At 50.6% G+C, this 23,706-nt stretch overlaps 1 protein-coding gene across 9 annotated transcripts in view; it reads right to left on the reverse strand.

The window, feature by feature from the left end:
- MED12 (mediator complex subunit 12) overlaps nucleotides 1-23,706 on the reverse strand; it is a 614,738-nt gene that overhangs the window by 488,948 nt on the left and 102,084 nt on the right. For all 9 annotated transcript variants that reach the window (XM_078640219.1, XM_078640216.1, XM_078640215.1 and 6 more), the window contains 3 exons: nucleotides 20,262-20,372; nucleotides 19,624-19,878; nucleotides 2,557-2,703 (listed from right to left, as the gene is read on the reverse strand). In XM_078640219.1, coding sequence (XP_078496345.1) covers nucleotides 2,557-2,703; nucleotides 19,624-19,878; nucleotides 20,262-20,372 — 513 coding nt within the window. The remainder of the gene's footprint in view (nucleotides 1-2,556; nucleotides 2,704-19,623; nucleotides 19,879-20,261; nucleotides 20,373-23,706) is intronic.

Here is a 23,706-nt window from a genome sequence, read left to right on the forward strand (position 1 = left end):
CTTCAGCATGGCCTCTTTGATGGCTGTTATTTGGTGTTGAAGACAGTGTGGGACATTGGGGCAAATTGTGGGATTGGTGCCGATTCAGGAGAAATTGGGAGAGCGCAATGGTTGTCACAATACCCATGCACATTCTCGCTAGATTTTGAGTGGAGGGATGGTGCGGAGACCCACTTGGCCTTCTTAAGCTTATGACGAGACACTGACTTCTATTTACTTGAAGACTTCAAGCAGGAAGTGGGTTTTCTGCAAGTGCGACCTCCTGCTTAGGACCACAATCTGGCCAGCAACCAGAACAGGGCCTCTTCTTCAACTGGGACATCTTCATATGTTTAACTACATAGAGTCCACCATCAGCAGACCTCGTGCAGGTCCATGACAGGCATCTACTTCCTGCAATGTTGGCACTGCGAAAAGCATGTTGCATGCAGTTAAGAGAACATTCCCAAGCACACTGTGAAACTAAATTGAAGTCCCCAGAAGAAAAAAAAAATTAGGAGTGGAGCTCCAGATCCACATCAAAGGGCATTGAAATAAAATAAATGATTTCAACATACAGGGGTGACACTCATATGTGGCTCTGCTACGTCACTTCTGGGAGCGTTAGTCACCGCAGAATCATAGAGCACCACCTACTGGCACAGGGAGCCCTGTTGGAAGATACCTCCGGATCCAGTCCGGCACCTGGTGATATGCTAAAAGCTGAGGATTCTGCGGTCAGAAGTATTTCTGAGGATTGGTTTTGATCTAGGAGAATAGGTTTGGGCAATTTTCAGGACTGCCATTTAAGACACATAGAAATGCAACTTAGTAGGCTGCCTTCAGACAGAGAAGGCATGCAGAGGAAGGACATATTCTTGGCCTTTGACTCCCTTAGAGGAACCCATTGTTAATGGGGTTCTAGGATCGGTGAGTATTGCTCTAATGAGACGATCAGAAATGTGAAAGGTTTCTGCCCTACCCAGAAAAGTGACACCATGATCACTTTAACTGCCAAACATGAGTGGGAAATATATATCAAGAAATGAACAGGGGAGGGAAAACAAAAGTGTGCTGGGAGAAGGCTGTGAGGCTATTGACCAGCTACTGCTGGTACTATACTCTTCCATGGATGTCAGGAAGAGGAGACAACGTATTTACCCCTTGGGGTGACAGCGCTTCTCAAGTCCCCTAAAGCCTCCAGCTCAGCTCAACAATATCAGCTAATGGCTAGATGGTGCCAGTGGAGGATTGGTGTGGGCTTTAGTAGGTGTCTGCTATCAAACTCCCTTAAAGTGTTGGAAACTAGCTTTCACTCTGTGAGCCCCAGTAAGGTGTCTCAAACGGCAGACACAGGGCTCTTAAGAAATTCACCCCTAAACTCCTTAGAAGCAGTATATGAGATAAGAAAAACAGAGGCTCCGAAAGCTTACTCAGTAGTACCACAAGGGCCCCAAATGTTTCGAAAGGTTCTATAATGGGGACTCATCTGAAGGTGGGAGGTGTTCCAACCCAAGCAATCACCTTCTACTCCCTGGAGAGACATTCACAACCAAAGCCCTGTGTAATATCTAGGGGACAAACTGGTCACATGGAAAAGTAATCCATGTAGCTGAACAGTCAGTCAGGAGAGAAAGCTGCTCTCAAACAGCAACTCTAGAAATAAAACGGACCAAAAAGAAGAACGGTTTTCCTCTATGTGACCAGGCACTGAAGCTCCACTCGACAAAACCACCTACAAAATAGCAACCATTCTGCAAAACACCCCCACTAACTTCCTGAGAAAGCACTTTGGAGATGCGTCAATGCTCAGGACTCCTCTTCTGCAGATTTTCGCAGTCACAAAGACAGTACCCGACTACACTCATCTCAGGAGTCTGGCCCTTGTGACTAATCGTCGTCTCAGTTAGTTGTGCGAAATTTTGTTTTGTAGGGTTTTTACACTGTATCCTGCATCAGAAAGAGTGCCTGACATTGTGTAGGTTTTCACATGTCAAGGAATGGCACACAATCAAGATGCATTATTTGAGTTTATGAATACCTGTTCGCTCAGGCACTGGATGGCAGATACAGATGCTGTGTTTATCGACTCCAGAAAAAATCTTTCACCTCCCCAAGCTTCAGAAGAGAAAAGTGAAGAAGGGCCATAGCTGGAAGTGGGGGTGGAGTGTCACATATGGATAGCGGGAGACAGGATTTTCTCTAAGTAAGGAAATCTCCTAAAGATTTAGTTCTGGGGAGATACAAGTTTACCCGATACAAACTCAAGAACGACCCTCCCACAGTTTGTCAACCGGTTTTGTGCACTAAAGCCATGGTAACTGCACTGGATCTGAGGCACATCACGGTTGTTACTATGCATGTCATGTAACAACAGAATTAGTACTTCAATGCAGTTAGGTGGTGAATGTTAAAAACCCCAAGGAATACACAACTAACATGGTTTAAAACAAGTAGCCTGCAGATCATGTTAATCCTTCAACAATACCCTTCCGCATTTCTAGGCAGCAATGGGCAGGTACAACTCCAATAAATAGTCAAATGGGGTCCAGGCTCTTTAGGAAATATCGCACTCACCTGCTGTGTGAACGCGGTGTTGCCCCCTGGCATGGGAAGGCTGGACGGTGCGATGGGCAGGTGGTCTAGTGGAGAGCCAGTTTTGATTCGACTGTCTGTCAGTGAATAGTGCCAGACCAGGGCACTTGGGCAACATAGTACAATACTCTGAAACAGAAGAACAAGCAGCAGTTCATTATCTGACCAGGGCGGCTACATCACACTTCAGGCTTGTGAAATGTTGACATTCATAAAAGGAAAACAATAATAATGACGATGGTTGAAGGGTGGTATTAGGCGGGGCTTGTGCAATGTTTCAAGATAGTAATGAAGGCTTCGATACAAATTCAGTGAGATCGATTCGTTTCATGCTGCCATGGATCTTTACTCAAAAATAATAAAAAAAAGAAGTTGACACGTGTCATTGCAAATGTGAATTACATACTATTTGCATGAAAGATGTCTACACATGGGAAACAAAGTCGCAAGTAAATAGGTTTTCCTTAACCGACACAGAACCATTAACTTATCTGTCTGTGAATAGCTTTAATTTTTTTTGTTCAGAAATTTGTATTGAGTTTTAGAGAAACAGACCAAACCAAATATAGGACCAGACCTATAGGTAGGTCCCAATGAACAGATTTCAAAGCTGGGGAAGCAAGTAAAACTGTCAAACTCCATTTGACCATGTAATGTTTGCTTCACTCACAATTCAGACCATGTCCAAGATCCCGAGGGCCCACAGGGCTAGGCGCTCTGGAAGATCCTTTACTCTTCTGACAGCTAAACTTTGGAATTCGATGTTGCCATTCCTTCGTTTCGCTCCCTTGGAGGAGATCTTTAGGAGAGGCGTGAAGATCCCACCTGCTTAATGCTTAGGTCGATTGTTTAGGATGCCAGTCTATTATCTAGGGTGGTCCTGCTGTTAGCGCCGGGATGCACCCGCAGAAGCAACTGTGCAAACGCCATTTTATTGTAATTTATAGTCTGACTAGGAGGTAGCATCTCTAATTATAATGCAAAGTAACGTTCCCAAACAATTCTGAGTGTGTACGGCTATTAGACTCCAACTATTCTAGGACTGTTAACCCATTTGTTTGGAGGCTAATGCTTGCCAGAACTTGGAGAGCAATGCGCTGCTAAATTAGGATGACTAATGGAAAACTCCTTTAAGTACTGATGGGACACAGACCGCTTCATTGCAGTGTTATGTCAAGTCTCTATTCGTAATTTGTAAAGTACAGATGAGGAGATCTAGGCACCTTCTGCACATAACGACTGTGAGAAGACGACCAACATCGCAATAAGAAAAGATTAAGGCCCACAAAGTATTGGTAGCAGGAATCGCAACAGAAATGAAGACAAAATCTTCAACCCAGAGGGAGGCAACACTCCAAAATCAGAAAAGACAGATGGCAGAGTCACTCCATCCTGACAGACAGCAGAAGGCCTTCCAAGAGAATGTAGGCACCAGCTTATCATCTATCTCATTCTCACTAACCTTCACCCCGACAGAGGACAGAGCGTCGCCCTTAAGAGAGATTTGTTGTGAGGAATGCTGACCTTATTCCATCTCCTGAATGTTAAAGGAAATATCAGCCCATGTGCAGCACAAGGTGATCCAGGTCCACCCAGCCCAGCAGTTTAATAGTTTGCCATACTCCACTGAGGGACTCACAGCCATCCGGCAACAACTCACTTTCAACACAGCAGACTTTGATCCGCAAGGACTCCAGCCAGAGTCCTACAAGGTCTTCCTACCGGGATTCCTTGGTCCTCAAAGAGGGTGAAGGGATCTTGGTTGTAGTGTGGATGTCCCACAAAGTCGTCTCTCAGAACTGGCCGTAGTCCAGTCGCCAATGGACCACCATTTGCGGAGTAGCGGCTTGAAGACTTTGGGCAACCAAATTACCCCAGCAGGCGTCTTCAGCTGTTGTGTCCCTGTGTAGCAAAAGTAGGCCAGTCTGCAGGCCTTTGGATTCGCTGGGCTTGACTGGGCAATGAAGACAACTCCTCTCTGAGCAGGACATCACAGGCACAGTCCCTCTCTTTGAAAGTCAGCAGGTGCAGCCATCAAACGTGTAGCCTCTCTGCTCTGGTCACTCTGCGCAGCAAGGCAGTCCTCATTCAGTCAGAGGTGTCCTATTCATCTTCCGAAAATGCCCTCAGGGTAGGATACGGTTGGTAGCCAATGGCATATCAGGTTCCCTCACTCATGCTGACCATGTTCCTGGGAAGTGTGGCATCTGCCTAGCCTAGGATGTACCATTTTTCCTACTCCCAACATGGCAAGACCCCTCTCTTGACACTCAGAGCCCCTAATCCACCCCCAGAGGTGTAGCTAACATGAGTCACTGGAAAAAACTTTGACAACTGCCTTCTCCCCGCCTGCCCCTAGTGTCAGCATGTTTACCTAAACACTAGAGGGGCCCTTCTCGCAAGTGCTCCTTATTTGTTCTTCAAAGGCGACTTCGCCTTTGAAGCTTGCCTTTTGGGCTAACAACTCCCCCAGGGAGGAAGACACACAGGTGACACATTCTCCGTTACCGGCCTTGGGAGTCGTTAGCACGATTCCCCATGAGGGCAGAAGGCTGTCTGCAGGACAGACCCCAATTACAACAGTAAACTAGCACTGGAAACCTGGGCCAACTGAAGTGTCAACTTCTAAAGTTGCACTTTGCCCACCAGTAAGGTTTAGGCTTTGCCATTACCTTAAATGGCATTGTCAAGTTTGCAGTTAAAACGGTAATTCCAGTCTGCAGTGGTAGACTGGGGGCCATGTTTTACCTTGTCCCACTCATGGTGGCACAAGTTCTGCATTCCCAGGAAATGAGGGTGGAGGGGGGGGGATGCAAGGGCATTCTAAATTACAGGCCATATACTGGGCCATATACTTGGGACCTAGAAGTAAGTTAGGCTATGCCAATTGGGGACAGGCCAACTAAACATGCACCATTTCAAGGGTCAAAGCACTTGCACGGAGTCCTGTTTAGCAGGGCTCAGGCTGCTTCAAAAACATTACACCTGTATCTGTTGTCAAAATGGGGGCCAAGTGTGTTTTTGTGTGTGTGGGGGTCGGGGGTACCCTGCAAAAAGCCTGTTTCCTTACACTGAGACTTCTAAACAACCTCATTTAAACACGGAGGCTGGGGCGGACATTGTAGGAAGCTGGGTTTCTGTTGCAGTAACTCCCCACTTTTTGCCAGATTTCTGATGCACTTTGACTTGTTGTGCACTGGGTCCCTGCCAATCGGGTTCTCAGGGCCTGTATTCTTTCCCAAAACTGTACCTTTGACCCCCAATCGGCAACATGACAGTGCCTTGTAAAAGGTACCATGGATACCAAGGGCACTGTGATCATGGAAGGCCTCTAAGAGCTGCAGCAAATATAGTGCCACCCTTAGAGGTCCTGTACCATAACACACACACACAGCCATTGCAGGCTGCGACAGGTGACCGTCCTGTCCTGCACAGAATCGGCCGCTCCCCGCAATTCCTCCTGGTATCGTAGCGCTTTTCTCCACGCTGCCTGGGCTTTGCTTACATCATTTAGCTCATTTAGCTTTGCATTGCATCTAGCCTAATTTCATAGCGCCGCACTGTGCATAGTGTCTAGACGCTACTTGTGATCTTTAACTTCTTGTAATCTCGCCGCATTGTGCCTGTGATTAGACGCTTGCTGCGCAGTGTCTGCATTTAATTTTGCCTCATTTTAATAGCGCTGCACTCTGCTTTAACGCGCTGTTACTATAGCGCTGCTGTGTGCTTGTTCTATTGTGCTCACTGCTCCTGACCACTGTTGTTTACGGCTGCTGCCATTTTGTTGTTTATGCTGGCTCCGCCCCCTGTGGTGCTCCCGCCTCCCTGCTGACCCTCCCTCGCCCCTCCCCCTCCACTATCCATATATGACAGATGCTTTTGCGCGCAGCGTTCACGCGCAGCGATCGCGCCCCAGTCGCGCCGAAGGTGCGCCAAAGGTAAGCCCGTCTACGCCCGTCCGCGCCAAGCCCGCGCCCAGCGCCAGACCCCCTGGCCCCCGTCCCACCCACCCCACCCGCATTACATACACCGCCTCCACCCTCCTAGCCCTTAACCCCGGCCGACTCCCCAACTGCGCCCAAGCCGCCCCCGGACACACCCATGGACCCTTCACATGCAACTCCTGCAAGTATGACGGCACCAAGACCAACTCCTCATCCACTAACACCAAACAGAGACCTGACACCAACCACCTGAAGTGCATCCTGCTCAACACCCGCTCGGTCCACAGACACGCCATCGACCTCTGGAATCTACTAGACACCATCTCTCCGGACGTCGCATTCCTAACTGAATAATGGATGAACGCCTCCTCAGCCCCAGACATCACCATTGCCATCCCGGAAGGCTACAAGATCATCCGAAAAGACCGCAACAAGCAAACAGGAGGAGGCATCGCTATCGTCCACAAGAATTCAATCCGCATCTCAACCAGCTCCGACGTCAACCTCGCTAGCGCCGAACACCTTCACTTCCAGATCCACACCGACCCCAAGACCACACTCAGAGGCACCCTCCTCTACAGGCCACCAGGACCACGTGCACAATTCAGTGAAGACATCTCTGACTTCATCACCCCACACGCCCTCCCCTCCGAGGACTACATTCTATTGGGAGACCTCAATTTTCACCTGGAAAAAAGCAACGACAGCAACACCACCGCCCTTCTGGACAATTTCGCCAACCTCGGACTCAAACAACTTGTTAATACCCCCACTCACTACGCAGATCACACACTCGACGCTATCTTCACCTCCAGCAAACATATCTCCTTCAGCCACACCACAGCTCTCCCTTGGACGGACCACAGCTGCGTTCACTTCATCTACAATAAGATCGCAACCCACAACCATCCTCAACCTACTCTGCGAAGAAACTGGAACAAAATCACCATCGACCAGATCTCCTCATCGCTTCTTCAAAACCCCCCTGCCCACTCTTCGAACCCCAACCAAGCAGCCATTAACCTCACCCAATGGCTAACCAACAGCGCCGACAGCCTAGCACCCCTGAACAAGCATTTACAATGCAATGGTTTTGCCTTTGTTAAAGTTAGAGCTTTTGGCATTGCTCTTGACACTCTGAAGCTCCACTCTGAAGCTCCACTCTGAAGCTCCACGCTCCACTCTGAAGCTCCACTCTGAAGCTCCACTCTGAAGCTCCACTCTGAAGCTCCACTCTGAAGCTCCACTCTGAAGCTCCACTCTGAAGCTCCACTCTGAAGCTCCACTCTGAAGCTCCACTCTGAAGCTCCACTCTGAAGCTCCACTCTGAAGCTCCACTCTGAAGCTCCACTCTGAAGCTCCACTCTGAAGCGCCACTCTGAAGCGCCACTCTGAAGCGCCACTCTGAAGCGCCACTCTGAAGCGCCACTCTGAAGCGCCACTCTGAAGCGCCACTCTGAAGCGCCACTCTGAAGCGCCACTCTGAAGCGCCACTCTGAAGCTCCACTCTGAAGCGCCACTCTGAATCTGCAGCTCCACTCTGAAGCTCCACTCTGCACTCTGAAGCTCCACTCTGAAGCTCCACTCTGCACTCTGAAGCTCCACTCTGCACTCTGAAGCTCCACTCTGAAGCTCCACTCTGAAGCTCCACTCTGAAGCTCCACTCTGAAGCTCCACTCTGAAGCTCCACTCTGAAGCTCCACTCTGAAGCTCCACTCTGAAGCTCCACTCTGAAGCTCCACTCTGAAGCTCCACTCTGAAGCTCCACTCTGAAGCTCCACTCTGAAGCTCCACTCTGAAGCTCCACTCTGAAGCTCCACTCTGAAGCTCCACTCTGAAGCTCCACTCTGAAGCTCCACTCTGCACTCTGAAGCTCCACTCTGAAGCTCCACTCTGCACTCTGAAGCTCCACTCTGAAGCTCCACTCTGCACTCTGAAGCTCCACTCTGAAGCTCCACTCTGCACTCTGAAGCTCCACTCTGAAGCTCCACTCTGCACTCTGAAGCTGCACTCTGAAGCTCCACTCTGCACTCTGAAGCTGCACTCTGAAGCTCCACTCTGCACTCTGAAGCTGCACTCTGAAGCTCCACTCTGCACTCTGAAGCTCCACTCTGCACTCTGAAGCTCCACTCTGAAGCGCCACTCTGCAGCTCCACTCTGAAGCGCCACTCTGAAGCGCCACTCTGCAGCTCCACTCTGAAGCGCCACTCTGAAGCTCCACTCTGAAGCTCCACTCTGCAGCGCCACTCTGCAGCGCCACTCTGAAGCGCCACTCTGAAGCGCCACTCTGCAGCTCCACTCTGAATCTGCAGCTCCACTCTGAAGCGCCACTCTGCAGCTCCACTCTGAATCTGAAGCTCCACTCTGAAGCTCCACTCTGAAGCTCCACTCTGAAGCTCCACTCTGAAGCTCCACTCTGAAGCTCCACTCTGAAGCTCCACTCTGAAGCTCCACTCTGAAGCTCCACTCTGAAGCTCCACTCTGAAGCTCCACTCTGAAGCTCCACTCTGAAGCTCCACTCTGCACTCTGAAGCTCCACTCTGCACTCTGAAGCTCCACTCTGCACTCTGAAGCTCCACTCTGCACTCTGAAGCTCCACTCTGAAGCTCCACTCTGCACTCTGAAGCTCCACTCTGAAGCTCCACTCTGCACTCTGAAGCTCCACTCTGAAGCTCCACTCTGCACTCTGAAGCTCCACTCTGAAGCTCCACTCTGCACTCTGAAGCTCCACTCTGAAGCTCCACTCTGCACTCTGAAGCTCCACTCTGAAGCTCCACTCTGAAGCTCCACTCTGAAGCTCCACTCTGAAGCTCCACTCTGAAGCTCCACTCTGAAGCTCCACTCTGAAGCTCCACTCTGAAGCTCCACTCTGAAGCTCCACTCTGAAGCTCCACTCTGCACTCTGAAGCTGCACTCTGAAGCTCCACTCTGCACTCTGAAGCTGCACTCTGAAGCTCCACTCTGCACTCTGAAGCTGCACTCTGAAGCTCCACTCTGCACTCTGAAGCTCCACTCTGAAGCTGCACTCTGAAGCTCCACTCTGCACTCTGAAGCTCCACTCTGCACTCTGAAGCTCCACTCTGAAGCTCCACTCTGAAGCTCCACTCTGCACTCTGAAGCTCCACTCTGCACTCTGAAGCTCCACTCTGAAGCTCCACTCTGAAGCTCCACTCTGCACTCTGAAGCTCCACTCTGCACTCTGAAGCTCCACTCTGCACTCTGAAGCTCCACTCTGCACTCTGAAGCGCCACTCTGAAGCGCCACTCTGAAGCGCCACTCTGAAGCGCCACTCTGAAGCGCCACTCTGAAGCGCCACTCTGAAGCGCCACTCTGAAGCGCCACTCTGAAGCGCCACTCTGAAGCGCCACTCTGAAGCGCCACTCTGAAGCGCCACTCTGAAGCGCCACTCTGAAGCTCCACTCTGAAGCTCCACTCTGAAGCTCCACTCTGAAGCTCCACTCTGAAGCTCCACTCTGAAGCTCCACTCTGAAGCTCCACTCTGAAGCTCCACTCTGCACTCTGAAGCTCCACTCTGCACTCTGAAGCTCCACTCTGCACTCTGAAGCTCCACTCTGCACTCTGAAGCTCCACTCTGCACTCTGAAGCTCCACTCTGCACTCTGAAGCTCCACTCTGAAGCTCCACTCTGGCTGAACATAACAGTCTGCAGTTTCACACGTTACATTTGTGTTAGCTGCATTACGTCATAATTTATTGTCAAAGGCTGGTTCAAATATGTTCTTTCAATGTTTCAAGCTGTTTTCAAGCGTTCACGCTTTAGTCAGCCCACTACCGAGCAGACTGACCCGGACCCAGCCCAGTCCATCCAGGGCTTTCAGTGGCATTCATCACAGTGTCTCACCGGAAGGCGGGCATCAGAGAGAAGCGGGAGGGGGCGGGAAAGGGGGAGGAGAGAGCTGACGACGGCCGGCCGGAGCAGAAGACGGGCACCAAAACAAGCGGGAGGGGGCGGGAAAGGGGGAGGAGAGACGCTGACGACGGCCGGCCGGAGCACGAAGGCGGGCACCAGGAAACAAGCGGGAGGGGGAGCAAGGGAGGTGCCGGCAATGCCGGAACAGAATCGGGGGCGTTCCCGGCGTCGCGTGACGTCGGCAAAAGCCAAAGAAACGCGGGAACGCCCCCGAATCTGGTCCGGCATTGACGGACAGGCCCCTCGTCCAATGGCTAGGCTCCATTTATGGAGCCAGCCAATGAATGACGAGGGCCGACCCAAAGCCACACTACAGAACTCATCAGGATTTCGCCTGCGCGAAAAAGATGCGCAGAGCGCATCTTTTCGCCAGGCAAAACCTAAAAAACGTCAAATCAAACTAGGCAACAAAGTCCTGGGCGACAAGAAAGTCTCTCAGATATACCGCTCCCTGGTCGTGAACTGCTCCCCCTCCCTCTCGACTTTGAAGGCCTCCTGGGAGAATGATGTTGGCCCATTGGATGATGACGATTGGCGGGAGGCCCTCGAATCCCCTCGTGGCGCAGCTATAGCCGTCCGTCTTAGGTTCATTCAATTTAAATACCTCCATAGGGCCTATTATACTAGGGAGCGGCTGTGGCGTGCGGGCCTCATAGCTGCCCCTGAATGTCTGAGGTGTGGTACTGAGAGGGGGACGCTCTTCCATACCGTATGGTCCTGTGAGAGGCTGACCCGATTCTGGGCGGGTGTGTGGGACTGCCTGTCGGAAGTACTGGGGTGGGACGTTCCCCGTACCCCTAGGCTGGGTCTCCTTCATATTCTGGAAAATGTTGGGGGTAACATTTACAAACGCCACCTACTGCTGTTGGGACTAGTGGTAGCTAAGCGTGATCTGGCCCAAGCATGGAAGAGCGAACGTGCCCCCCCCCTAAGTGCGTGGAAGGCTGGATTAGACTATCTGATGGGTTTAGAATTACCCGTATTTGAGGCCAGGGGGTGCCCCCGGAAACACTATAAGATCTGGAAGCGGTGGGCAGACTACAGGGGTCTGGACCTCGATCCCCCAGCTGATATTGATGATGTACTGGCCCTCGATGTGGACCCCGGGCCCTAGGCTGTTAGCCGACTCTGACTTCGATTTCCGTCTCCTGTTGCTGACTTGCGATCACGTGCACTGGGTTAGGGTGGGATAAGGGGTGGGTAGTGGGAAGGGGTGTTGGGGGATACTGTTGGGGATGGGTGGGTTGGGGGGGATTTGGGGCGTGCCCCTTTTGTTTCTACAAAACTCTGAGTTCACTACCATGCTTTTATCTGTACGTGTTGTTGACGGTCTCCTCCTGACTGTGGAGGGCTGTCCTGAATCTTGATTGAACTCTTAATAAACACGGTTTTGAAAAAAAAAAACTAGGCAACAAAAACGCCCCCTGGTTCAACGATGATCTTAAGAAATCCAAGAAACTCTGTCGCTCCCTTGAGAAGGCCTGGAAAAAAGACCCAAACACCAGCACCAGGGACGCCTTCAAAAACGCCACCCGTCTACATCACCAACTGATCCGGACTGCCAAGAAAGCCGCATTCAAAGACCGACTAGACAACAACGCCCACAACAGCAAAGAACTATTCAACATCGTCAAAGAGTTTACTAACCCCGCTGCCAACTCCAACGACATCACTCCCTCTCAAACCCTTTGCGACTCCCCAGCTTCGTTCTTCCACGACAAAATCGCAGACATCCACAACAGCTTCGACAACCAACCCGGAGACCAACCCACCCAACCTTCTGCCGCACCTTCACCCCCTTGAACATCCTTAATGAATGGAACCCAATCTCCACTGAGGACACCATCCGCCTGATGAACTCCATCCACTCAGGATCCCCCACAGACCCATGCCCTCACCACATCTTCAATAAAGCAGATTCCATCATAGCACCACACCTCCGAGACGTCATCAACTGCTCCCTCAACTCCACCACCTTCCCGGAAAGCTGGAAACACGCCGAACTTAGCGCCCTTCTGAAGAAACCCACAGCTGACCCCACCGAACTGAAAAACTACCGCCCCATCTCGCTCCTTCCATTCCCGGCCAAAGTCATCGAGAAAGCTGTCAACAACCAGCTCGCCGCCTTCCTCGAAACCAGCAAATCCCTCGACTCCTCACAGTCCGGCTTCCGAGCCAAACACAGCACTGAGACCGCACTCATCGCAGCAACAGACGACATTCGAACTCTACTGGACAATGGAGACACAGTCGCCCTCATCCTCCTCGACCTCTCCGCAGCCTTCGACACAGTCTGTCATAACACCTTGATACAACGCCTCAAAAACATCGGAATACAAGGAAAAGCACTGGAATGGATCACCTCGTTCCTTGCCGGAAGAACTCAGAGAGTCCGCCTCCCACCATTCAAATCAGAGGCCAATGAAGTCATTTGCGGCGTGCCACAAGGATCCTCACTCAGTCCCACCCTCTTCAACGTATACATGAGCCCCCTCGCGGCCATCGCATGCCAACACAACCTCAACATCATCTCCTACGCTGATGACACTCAACTGATCCTCTCACTCACCAAAGACCCTAACACCGCCAAAACCAACCTACATGAAGGAATGAAAGAAGTAGCCGAGTGGATGAAGCACAGTCGTCTGAAACTGAACTCCGACAAAACAGAAGTCCTTATCTTAGGCACCTCCCCCTCTGCCTGGGACGACTCTTGGTGGCCAGAGGCCCTTGGAAAAGCACCCATCCCGACAGACCACGCACGGAACCTGGGCGTCATCCTGGACTCCTCACTCTCGATGACCAGACAAGTCAACGCCGTTTCATCATCTTGCTTCAACATTCTTCGTATGCTCAAAAAAACATTTCGCTGGATCCCCACCGAAACTAGAAAAACGGTCACTCACGCACTGGTTACTAGCCTCCTGGATTACGGAAACACCCTATACGCCGGTACCACCGCAAAACTTCAGAAAAAACTCCAACGCATCCAGAACGCATCAGCCAGACTCATTCTAGACATCCCGCGTAACGACCACATCTCTGGTCACCTGAAATCCCTCCACTGGCTCCCCGTCAATAAGAGGATAACATTCCGTCTACTAACCCACGCACACAAAGCACTTTACGAACTTGGACCCGAATGCCTCAACACACGACTGTCCTTCTACACCGCCCCCCGCCAGCTCCGCTCCTCCAACAAAGCCCTTGCTGCTGTACCTCGCATCAACAAAACCACCATGGGAGGAAGATCCTTCTCCTACCTGGCGGCTAAAACCTGGAACTCACTGCCCATTCACCTTCGCCTCACTCAGAACGACCTAGCATTCAGAAAGCAACCTGAAACCTGGATATTTGACAAGTAATCCCCCACCCTTTTTCAAGCGCCTTGAGACCCTCTGGGTATGTAGCGCGCTATATAAATTTTGAATTGAATTGAATATTGCGGTGCAGAGAAAAGTGAAGATTCAACATGGCACACTACTTATGGTATAGGGAAGACACCCCTTTAACTGGATGCACTATACCACTGGTGAGGGTACAGTGGCATGACCACTGTACCCCTACAGTTCCTTAGTCTATTCTTAGACATTGTAAGTTCAGTAAGCCATAAAGAGTATATGGCCTGGGAGTTTGTCATTACGAACTCCACTGCACCATAATGGCTTTACTGAATTCTGGGAAGTTTGGTATCAAACTTCTTAGCATAATAACCCCTCACTGATGCCACTGAGGGATTTATTATACAATGTACTCAGACGGCATCTTAGAGATGCCCCTGAAAAACAACCGGCCTCTGGTGGGTTACCTGACTGGTAAACACTAGCCTGCCCCCACAAGACATGTTTCTGGACCCCTAGGGTGGGAACCTTCGCTCCCTGGGCCGAGAAACGTCTTTCCTGGGCGGAGATGTTAGCACTTCCCCCAGGTCAGGAAGAGCCATCTGTGACAGGGGAGCTTCAAAGGCCTTGCAGCCTTTGTTGGACTTCGCCGTTCTGGCAGGTTCACCCTAAACTTTTTGCTTTTAATGATGACCTGGTGTTAGTGATTTTGGGCATCTGCGCTCTTTACCACTGTGTCCCAGGGTAAAGTGTGTGCGTGTAGTGAGGGTGGCCTGCCCTCCCATAGGAATGAATGGGGAATGTATGCGTCCATGTTAGTTCCTGATGCGTGATCGAGTTTGGTATGTGCGAACTCATGAGAGTGAATGCTGCGCGATGATGTGTGCGGCATAAATGTGTCTAGTGCGGAAGTGCCACTTCTAGAAGTTGGCCTGTCTGCGTATAAAAGGTAAATTGGCTGTCTGGCTTGTGATTGGCTGAGACTGGCTGGTGTGCCTGGCTCCATGAGTCAGGATGGGTCTGCCCCGGTGGTGAATGGGAGATCTGCATGTTAATGTGAGGGAGGGGACACCTGGGACCTGAATAGGGCTGGGCTTTCCCCACACAATGCTGGCTCCGCCCCCTGTGGTGCGACTGATGACCCTAGCCTGACTAGTGAATGGTGAGAGGGGCTGAGCATAACAGAGTGCTCGAAAACCAGCTGCGACTGGTTTTCCCCCCACCCTGCAGACCCAAACAAAGGGATTTGGCGTATAAAAGAGGGGCTGTGACCCCATGTAAATGTTCTCTACCTGATCCTAACTTGGAGGGGGGTCTGCTGCTGCTGGGCACCAGGAGGACCGCCACTGGGGACTGCCTCCGTGCCTGGAGGGCCCTGTGAGCTGGCCCCTGGGCCCAGCCTTTGCCCCCCCTGCCGTCACTTCTTTCTGGACTTTGTCCCTGGGGGACTTGGGTGGCCTGCCAGAGTGCTGGCCTCCCCCTCAAAATAGTGTGTGGCGCCGCTGGTGTGGCGATCCCTTCCTAGAGGGATTCACCGGTGTGGGGATACCCCCTTTTGGGCTATTTTCAAGGCAGGTGCCCACCCTGCATTTTGCCAAGCCGGTTGGCCAAGTTGCGGCGCGTGTGCCCACCCCGCTTATTTGCCGACTTTGTTTGTGCCTTAATACGGGTACCCACCCCGTTTCCTTGTTTATTGGAGCGGGTGCCACCCCGCGCTGTTTTAAAACCTGGAAAGAGGGTGCCTACCCCTCGTTTTGCCCATAGCGCTGCCTGCAGGGACTGGGAGGGCTGCCGCGCTACCTGCGGCGACCCGGAAGTGCAGGTGCTACAACAGGAAGCGGACGGGAGCCCACCCCGCGCTCCTGTGACCCGGAAGAGGAAGCCGGCGTCTGTCCCCCGAGGCTCCCAAGAGCGAAGGGGAGCCCCGGAGTGCCGCCGAAGAATACGGAGGGAGGGCCCCGAGGAGCGGGAGCTCTCCTGCGGACCAGACCACGAGGAGTCCCCCGGCGAGTAGGACCGAGGAAGGGGCATCCTGTTGAGAAGTCGGGAGTCCCCACAGACGAGGGGGAGCTCCCTGTGCCAAGTGCGGTGCCGTGTGAGGCACCACGCCTGACCCCCCTGTCTCCTGAGCAGGCCTCCATTGCGGGCCGCTCCACCTGTGCAGGGGCATTTCTTTAAAGCCCACGAGGGCTCTAGGGGGCACAATGGGGCATTTTGTGTATTTCGAGCCCGTCGAGGCTCCAACGACCCCGGGGGGCATTATTTTTCGGAGTCCCCTGAGAGGTACTCCAACGAAGGGGTCATCTTTATTTAGAGCCCACGAGGTTCGCAGGGGGCCACATCTGTTTTCCGAGCCCAGAAGGCTCCCACGTTGGTTGTTGCCCCTATTGTTCATTCAGAGCCCACGAGAGGCTCCTGGGCAGTTTATGATTTTGAGTCCCCCGAGCGGGACTCCAACGAAGGGGGCATTGTTCTTCAGAGCCCACGAGGCTCCCGGGCACAGAGTTATTTTGAGCCCTATTGTTTATTTAAGATCCCCAGAAGGAGAGCCAGGAGGCACGCTGGCGCCAGGCTCAGTTCTCCAGCTGCCCAGCACTTAGTGGGCAGCTGCTCCGTTTAGAAACCTTGCACAATCTTTCTTGGCTGCCTGCGCAGCCTGCCCTGACATTCTGGACACAGGGCGTTCCAGCCCCTGAGATTCCGGTTGGCCTGGGGGAAAGTTGATGTGTTGGGCCCTGGCGTGGGGTATATGTTTTTGGCCCTATGTGATCCTTGCGCAATTTGTGATTACCTGCCTAATGTGTAATGCCTTCTTACCTACGCCTCTGAATGTGTTTTCATGCATCATGTGCCAAGCTTCGTGCCTATACCTCTGAATGTATTGTGGTGCTTAGGAGGTTGTTTTTCCTAGTATAGGTTAGGCTAGTGAGTTTATGATTCCCTGCGTGATATTTTCCTAAGGTGGTTAGGATTGCGTAGGTGGTACTTACCTCTTAGCAGTGGTTACTGGTTGTGTGCTCTATTTTCTATTTTATGCTACAGTTATATGTCCTATGTGCTAATTATTATTCTACCAAGTGCTAGTCCTACCAAGTGCTTATCCCTGACAGTGGTCCATATGGCCCTGTCCTGTACATATATCCCCTGTAAATTCTGCCCGTGCCTATGGCACATTGTAAAGTGTGTGCTTCCTATATAATGTGTGTGGTATAATACAAAGGCTATTTTTATATATAACCTTGTGTGGAGTTCCTTTTGTGGGGGCCTTGGGTGTTGTTGCTGGTGAGTGCGTGCGCAAATACTTAACTTACATTACCTCCGGGATTAGCCTTACTGCTCGTGTCACGTTGCCTAGAGGGTGACCAGGTGTTATCTTTGGCGTGTAACACCCTTGCCCTGACTAAAGTGGTGGTTTCTGCCTGGCTTTGGCGCAGCCTTAGCCAACTGGAAACCCCATTTCTAACAGCCTTTGTAACACGATCCCCAGCCTCTCCTGCTATCAGGAGCAGGCCCCCTTCCTCTCACCTCCTTTTCAGCTGGAAGACAGGCGGGACAAATTAGAGTAGCCCTCCCCAATCAGGATTATGGATTGTGCCCCCTCCCCCACGTGGGGTGAGCACACCAAGGGTGTAGTCACCCTAAGGTCAGTGGCCATTGGCTACTGACTTAGAGACCCCTAAAACAACCCCCAAATACAGTATTTAGGGGCAGCCCTGAACCAAGATTCCAGATTCCCGCATCCTACGAAGGACGAAAGAAGACGCCCAGCAGAGGAGACCGCTGAGAACAACTGACGTGGTCCCAGTCCTACCGGCCCATCTGTAGTTTTCAGAGATCCTATGCCAAAAGTCACCCTATCCTGCAGCCAGAGACTTCCAGAACCCCTGAGAGGACTGACTGCCGTCAACTAAAACTGGATCTCCTGTGAACAGCCGCTCTGTTCAAAACAATCTCCAAAGAAAGTCTCTGAGCCTGGTGAAGGCAAAGAAACCCGACGCCTGGAACCACCACTGCACCAGTCGCCTACGGCCCGAGTCCGAGTGGCCCACCAGTCCCAGCAAGGTCCTCCAGCACTCCAGAGTCCGAGTACATCATTGGTTGACCCCTCCCGGACTCCCCCAACATCACCAGCAGCCTCTTCATGGTGACCCCCCCAACCATGAGTGACCCGGTAAGGTGAAATCCGACCGAAAAACACACCCCTGCATCCAGCCGCCCTGCGCCCTGGAGAAGAGGACCTGAGGTGCCCCTACAACCCCAGGCCCTCAAACTTACCTGCCCAGCTGTTGGTTCCTTCCAGAAGACTTCCTGGACCGAGCCTGCAGCCAAAATCCAAAACCAGCAACTCCCACTGAAAACAACAGGGCACCTGACATCAAATCAGCACCCTGCTTCCCCTGTGCCGCTGTGGTACACATTGGGTGCTAACTTGAACCCCCCCCTTCGCCCTGTGCTTAACTCCAGGAGCTTTGCTCCCTCAGCCTTGTGGCCTGCTTGTGAGCAGCTACCAACCGGAAACCCCCATCCCTCACTGGATAACCTTGGGCGTCAGGACTCTGCACCTGGGCGCCCTAGTGCCGCTGAGTGTGCTTTGAGAGTTCATCCTTGACTCGGGAGGAACCCTTGTTCTAACCCCAGAAATCCAACTCCCAAAACCAAGTACTTACCTAAAAAACGATAACTCCATTTCCTCCCATAGGATTGCATTGACTGCTTTTCTGTGAAAAAAGTTCTAAGTGTGGAGCTGGGAATTCTATGAAATATCGTATAAGTGTGTTTGAAAAACAAACTGCATTACTTAACTTTATCCAGGAAATGTTCCAGTGTGATATCTAGGTATACCACACTGAGTAAGAAAAGTAATCTGTAGAGTAACTTCAAAAGTAATTTGAACTGGTTATGAACAAGTGACTCATCTGCATCCAACTGCATTCAATTGTATCCAACTGCATTATTCTTGCAAGGTACGTTTACAGTTACCTGTACCAGGCTTGGCTTGGTTCTAGAAATAAAAATACAACTAAATAATATTTTTGATACAAACAAATTGGTCTGAGTTCAGTGTTTGAGTGCCTGACATCATTTGTGTGTACAATAAATGCTTAACACTGTCCTCTGATAAAGCCTTACTGCTCGCCCACACTACCACAACTAGAGAGTAAGGTGCTATCTACTTTTACCTCTGCCTACCTTTGGGGTTCCACTGGACTCTGTGCACACTATACCTCACTTTGGTATAGTATATATAGAGCCAGCTTCCTACAGACATGTAAACCCAAATCCTTAGATAACATCCAAGCAAAACGTAGTTCTCTTGTCAGGATGCTGGTAAAAACATTACATTCACTTTTGTTCACAGTTGCCAAGGTACAGGCTCCAAATATATCTGCATGCATCTCTTTAGATGATTCGTGAGCCCACCGGCTCCAATTCAAATGACATATCTTTCCCAAAAGAGGTTTCTGTGTCAGGCTCTAGACCACAAAAGACCCCTCCCACAAAGTAAATCAGTGACGGTGACCACGGAGCCTCTAGGATATGCCACAATATGGGCCTTGCAAAGCATTTCATTTATTCTACACATCAAATGATTTACACGCCTAAGGTAGTCTATCTCGGCCAGAAGTAATTTATGCAATGATGAAAATTAAACTAACTTTAGGGAGGTGGGAATCAACTAGACAAATACAAATGTTACATATCTCAGAGGCATAAACTGCTAATCGAGCTAGAGAAGAGCAACTGATGTGGTATCTGTGGAGTTGCCTAGAACAGAATCAGAACTATAATGGGGTATCAAGGTGCCCACTGTATCGAACCAAGGTCCCAAATACCTGTAGCATGCAGCTGAGGCCAAATACGACTGGTCGGTGCTGTGGACACATCAGCAGATCACTGAAGGGAGATTGTGGTGCATTTCCAGAGGACGGCTGAGGGGTGGGTGTAGAAGGCATGGTATTGGTTGCCTGTGCAGATATAATATGAGACTGGTGTCCGCCGGTGCCCTCGAGATGCATGGCCAACCTCCGTGTACAGAAGTATGAGAGACGGCGGGAAAGGTACGCAGACTGAGCAAACTCCCCAGAGTACTGCAAGAGAGAAATGAAGCAATCACATGGACAGAATAAACATTGCATGCATCACAAGTGTACCAGAAGTAGAAAACATAGACCATGGATTAGTTCATAAACAAAGAGAAGCAGAAATCCCAAGTCGGAGAACTAAGATAATGTTTCAGAGCAGATGTAGGCGTCAGCAGAGCACGGACAGATACCCAAGACCTATTGAGAAGCACAGAGCCTGCCATCAACATAGTTTGCTTTCAGGCATGGTCTCCTGTCCAGAAGTCAATGGACACTGTCAAACACAACTTCAAGCTCAAAAGCAGCAGAATGGATAGATAAGAAAGCAGCAAAGTTAACAAACAGATTAAGACTTACCAGAGACAGGCGGTTTACATCAAAAGACTCACCCGTAGCAGCAAAGGCAGAAGTAATTTAAGCAATTCATCCTCTCCGGGACGGATCTTTTCAAAGCACTCCAGGACCCACGTAAGGAACTCATGACGGTCGAGCATCCCATCCTACATGAAGAGACAAAAGGAACAAGTGTGTAATATGCTCTAAAACCCTCCCACTCTGGTGGCAGCTGTGCCATCCTGCTCCTCGATGGACTTTCTGGCTGACACTATGTATTAGTGAAGTGTATTATTAGCAGAGGCTGGTTTCTCAGTTTCCTGACCTGTTCAAATCACCGCTACAACTGCTATGAATTAAGAGTTGGAATTTAGAAGTGCTCCTGGATTATAAGCTTAATTAACGGGCCCACACGGTGCTCCAGGAACTGTCACCAGCACTAAAACAATTAGACCACCACCCCTCCTTTACAATTAGGGCCCTGATGTTAGATACCAAAGTGGTCCTACTTCAGGTGCTAGTCAATTACCAACATCAGTAGTATCTCCCCTATCACAGTGCAATGTTATCTTTTGAGAACAGTTGCTGCAATAAATGGTGTACACGTAATGTATCTTGTGCCCCTCTCAGAACCCACTGACTAAGTCATCTCCTGGCCCTCCGAGTGACTGGATACTTCATTATCAACATAATAATTTCCACAGAAACACCAGTCAAACGTCACCACCTATTTTTGATAATGCGCTGTGCACGACCTGCGAGCTCGCCCCCTGGGTGGTCGCTCATGATATTGAAAAGGCATTTAATATCTTGGAGTGGCCTTATTTGCTGGCAGTGCTGCGCAGGCTGTGCTTGGGAGCAGGTTCATTTTGTGGGTTCACCTGCTATACACTGATCCTGGTAAAGTACAGAACTGTGATTTCAGACCCTATACAGATATGTAGAGGCACATCTCAGGGTTTTTCCCTATTTCCGGTTACATTCACCCTAGCTATGGATGGCATGTGCACTCCGGGCCTAGGGTCTGGAGTGGGGCATTTACATGGATGGGAGTGGGTCACATAATCTCTATATGCAAATGACGCCCTCCTTTATTTGCGAGAGAATGAAGGCAATGTCTGAGTCATGATCACCCTAATCGAGGGATTTGGAAGGGTGTCCAGTCTTCAGAATAATTAGAATAAATCTGGCCTCTTCTCTGAGACTCCTATCTGATGCACAATTCTTCCAGTTACTTAATTGAAACAGCAATTGGACACATTGAAATATCTGGAAGTTCGCTTATATCATGCCAACAACGACCGATAGCTGGCAATCTTGGCCTTGCTCCAACGTTGGCCAGAAGTGCTCTACTCTTTCGGTGCAGCCTTCCTCTTTTTCTCGTGGGATGAATTGTGGTGGCGAAACGGTTGGTACTTGCCCGCCTGTTATATTTTTTTATGGCACTTCCAATAAGATTGAGTAGCAGTTTTTTTAAGAGACCTCTGTAGAAAAGTGCCAATTTTGCATGGTTGTCCCCCACTTGTTGCCTGATGTTGATGCTCTTTGACTAAGAGTGTCCTGCTAACAAGGTTCCCAGGGCCTATGTTCTTTCCCTAAAACTGTATCTTGTAAAAGGTACCATGGGTACCCAGGACACTGTGACCAGGGAAGGCCTCGAAGGACAGCAGCACCTATTGTGCCACACTTAGAGGCCCTGTACCTGAACAGACCGACAAACAGACAGACACACACACTGTACTTGCAGGCTGCATGTTTTGGTGCAGAGAAAAGTGAAGATTCAACATGGCAGATATGCCTGTGTGCCATGCCTACAATCCACTGCCTATGGTATAAGTAAGACACCCCTCTAGCTGTGTGTACTACTGTAAGGGTACAGGTGCATGACTCCTGTACCCCTAGAGTGTCTAAGTCCATGCTTAGACATTGTAAGTGCAGTAAAGCCATAAAGAGTATTTGGTCTGCGAATTGGTCATTACGACTTGTAACTACCTGAAACACCCCTAAATTTAGTATTTAGGGGCAACCCCGAACCTTGCCTCCTCAGACAAGCAAGAAGAAGAAGAAGAAGAAGAACCGAAGAGCTGTGCTGAAGGACACCAACTGCCTTGGACCCAGCCCTACCGGTCTGTCTTGACCTCAACCTGCTCCAGCGGAATACCAGCGTGTCCGGCAGCCAGCAGCCCCCTAGAACCCAGAGGACCTGTGCTGCCTTCCCTACAAAGTCTCACGTGAGTACCGGACTTGCTCAACAACCAGACTCTGCCTCTGGCGGAAACCGCGAGTTGCACCAGTCTGAACTCATCGCCCATGGCCCAACACCATGAGGAGGTGCCCCAGTGACACTGACCTGGGATCTGGAGAAATGACCTACCTCAAGTCTCCTGACAATGTCTGTAGGCTCTATATGGAGGGTCCCCCCCTCCCCAAGACCAGAGCTGGTAAGGAAACCTGATGCCTGAAGACACCTCTGCACCCGAACGACGGTGACCAGGCAAACCCTAACATTCCAACTTCCCTCTTCAACCAGTGGTCGCCTCCAGGAAGCCTTCTTGCCTGAACCTGCAGTGTTTGTTACGACCAGAGATCTCACATTGAGAACAGCAGGGCATTCAACGCCAATCCAGCTCCCTGCACCCGGCCGCCCCTGTGGGTGCACCTTGTGTGCGAACTTGGATCTCCTTTGCCCTAGGAGCTTTTCTCCCTCAACTCTGTAGCCTGCCCGAGACCACCCACCATGGCCTGCCCGACAGCAGCCACCAACCGACGACCCCTCCCTTAATACCATAGGCTAACATTGGGCCTCAGCACTCTGCACAGGGCCGCCCTAGTGCTGCTGATGGTGCTTTTGAGTGCATCCTTGAATCTGGAGGAACCCTTGTTCTAACACCAGAAACTCAATCTCAAAGACCGATTGCTCACCTGCAAACCTATAACCTAATTTTTCTCCATAGGATTTCATTGACTGTTGTAAGTGTGGAGCAACTGTCAGCCCTTAGAGGCCTTCACTGGTCACAGTGCCCTGGGTATCCAGGGTATTTTGTACTAAGGGCTTACAGGTGGCCAGAGAGGTGCCAATTTGGGGGTCCACAGTACAGTTTTAGGTAAATAACATTGGCCCTGGTTTGCAGTAACCCAGGGCACAGTCAAAGAGCGTCATCAGGCAAAAAGTGGGGGGCAACCATGCAAAAAGGGGCACTCTCCTACAATAGGTTACACAAAGAGGTAGAACTGCAAATCAGTTTCAAATCCATTAGATTAAAACAAATAGGCAGTCTAATTTATGGCTAACAGTGTAAGATTAGCTCCTTTCAAGGAGGCCAGTCTGTCTCACACTTGCACAAAGAACCCCAGCACGGCAAACAAACAAGAAGGCACACATACAAAGGTAATGTTGAATAAAAACATGGGATCCTCTTCCATTACATGTTAAAGAGGTAGTAGACCGTATTTCAAGGGCACGATTTTAACTGCCTCTGCATGCATTTGCAGAGGGCATCA

The sequence above is a fragment of the Lissotriton helveticus genome, chromosome 4_2 (genome assembly GCF_964261635.1).
Source record: "Lissotriton helveticus chromosome 4_2, aLisHel1.1, whole genome shotgun sequence".
NCBI lineage: Eukaryota > Metazoa > Chordata > Amphibia > Caudata > Salamandridae > Lissotriton > Lissotriton helveticus.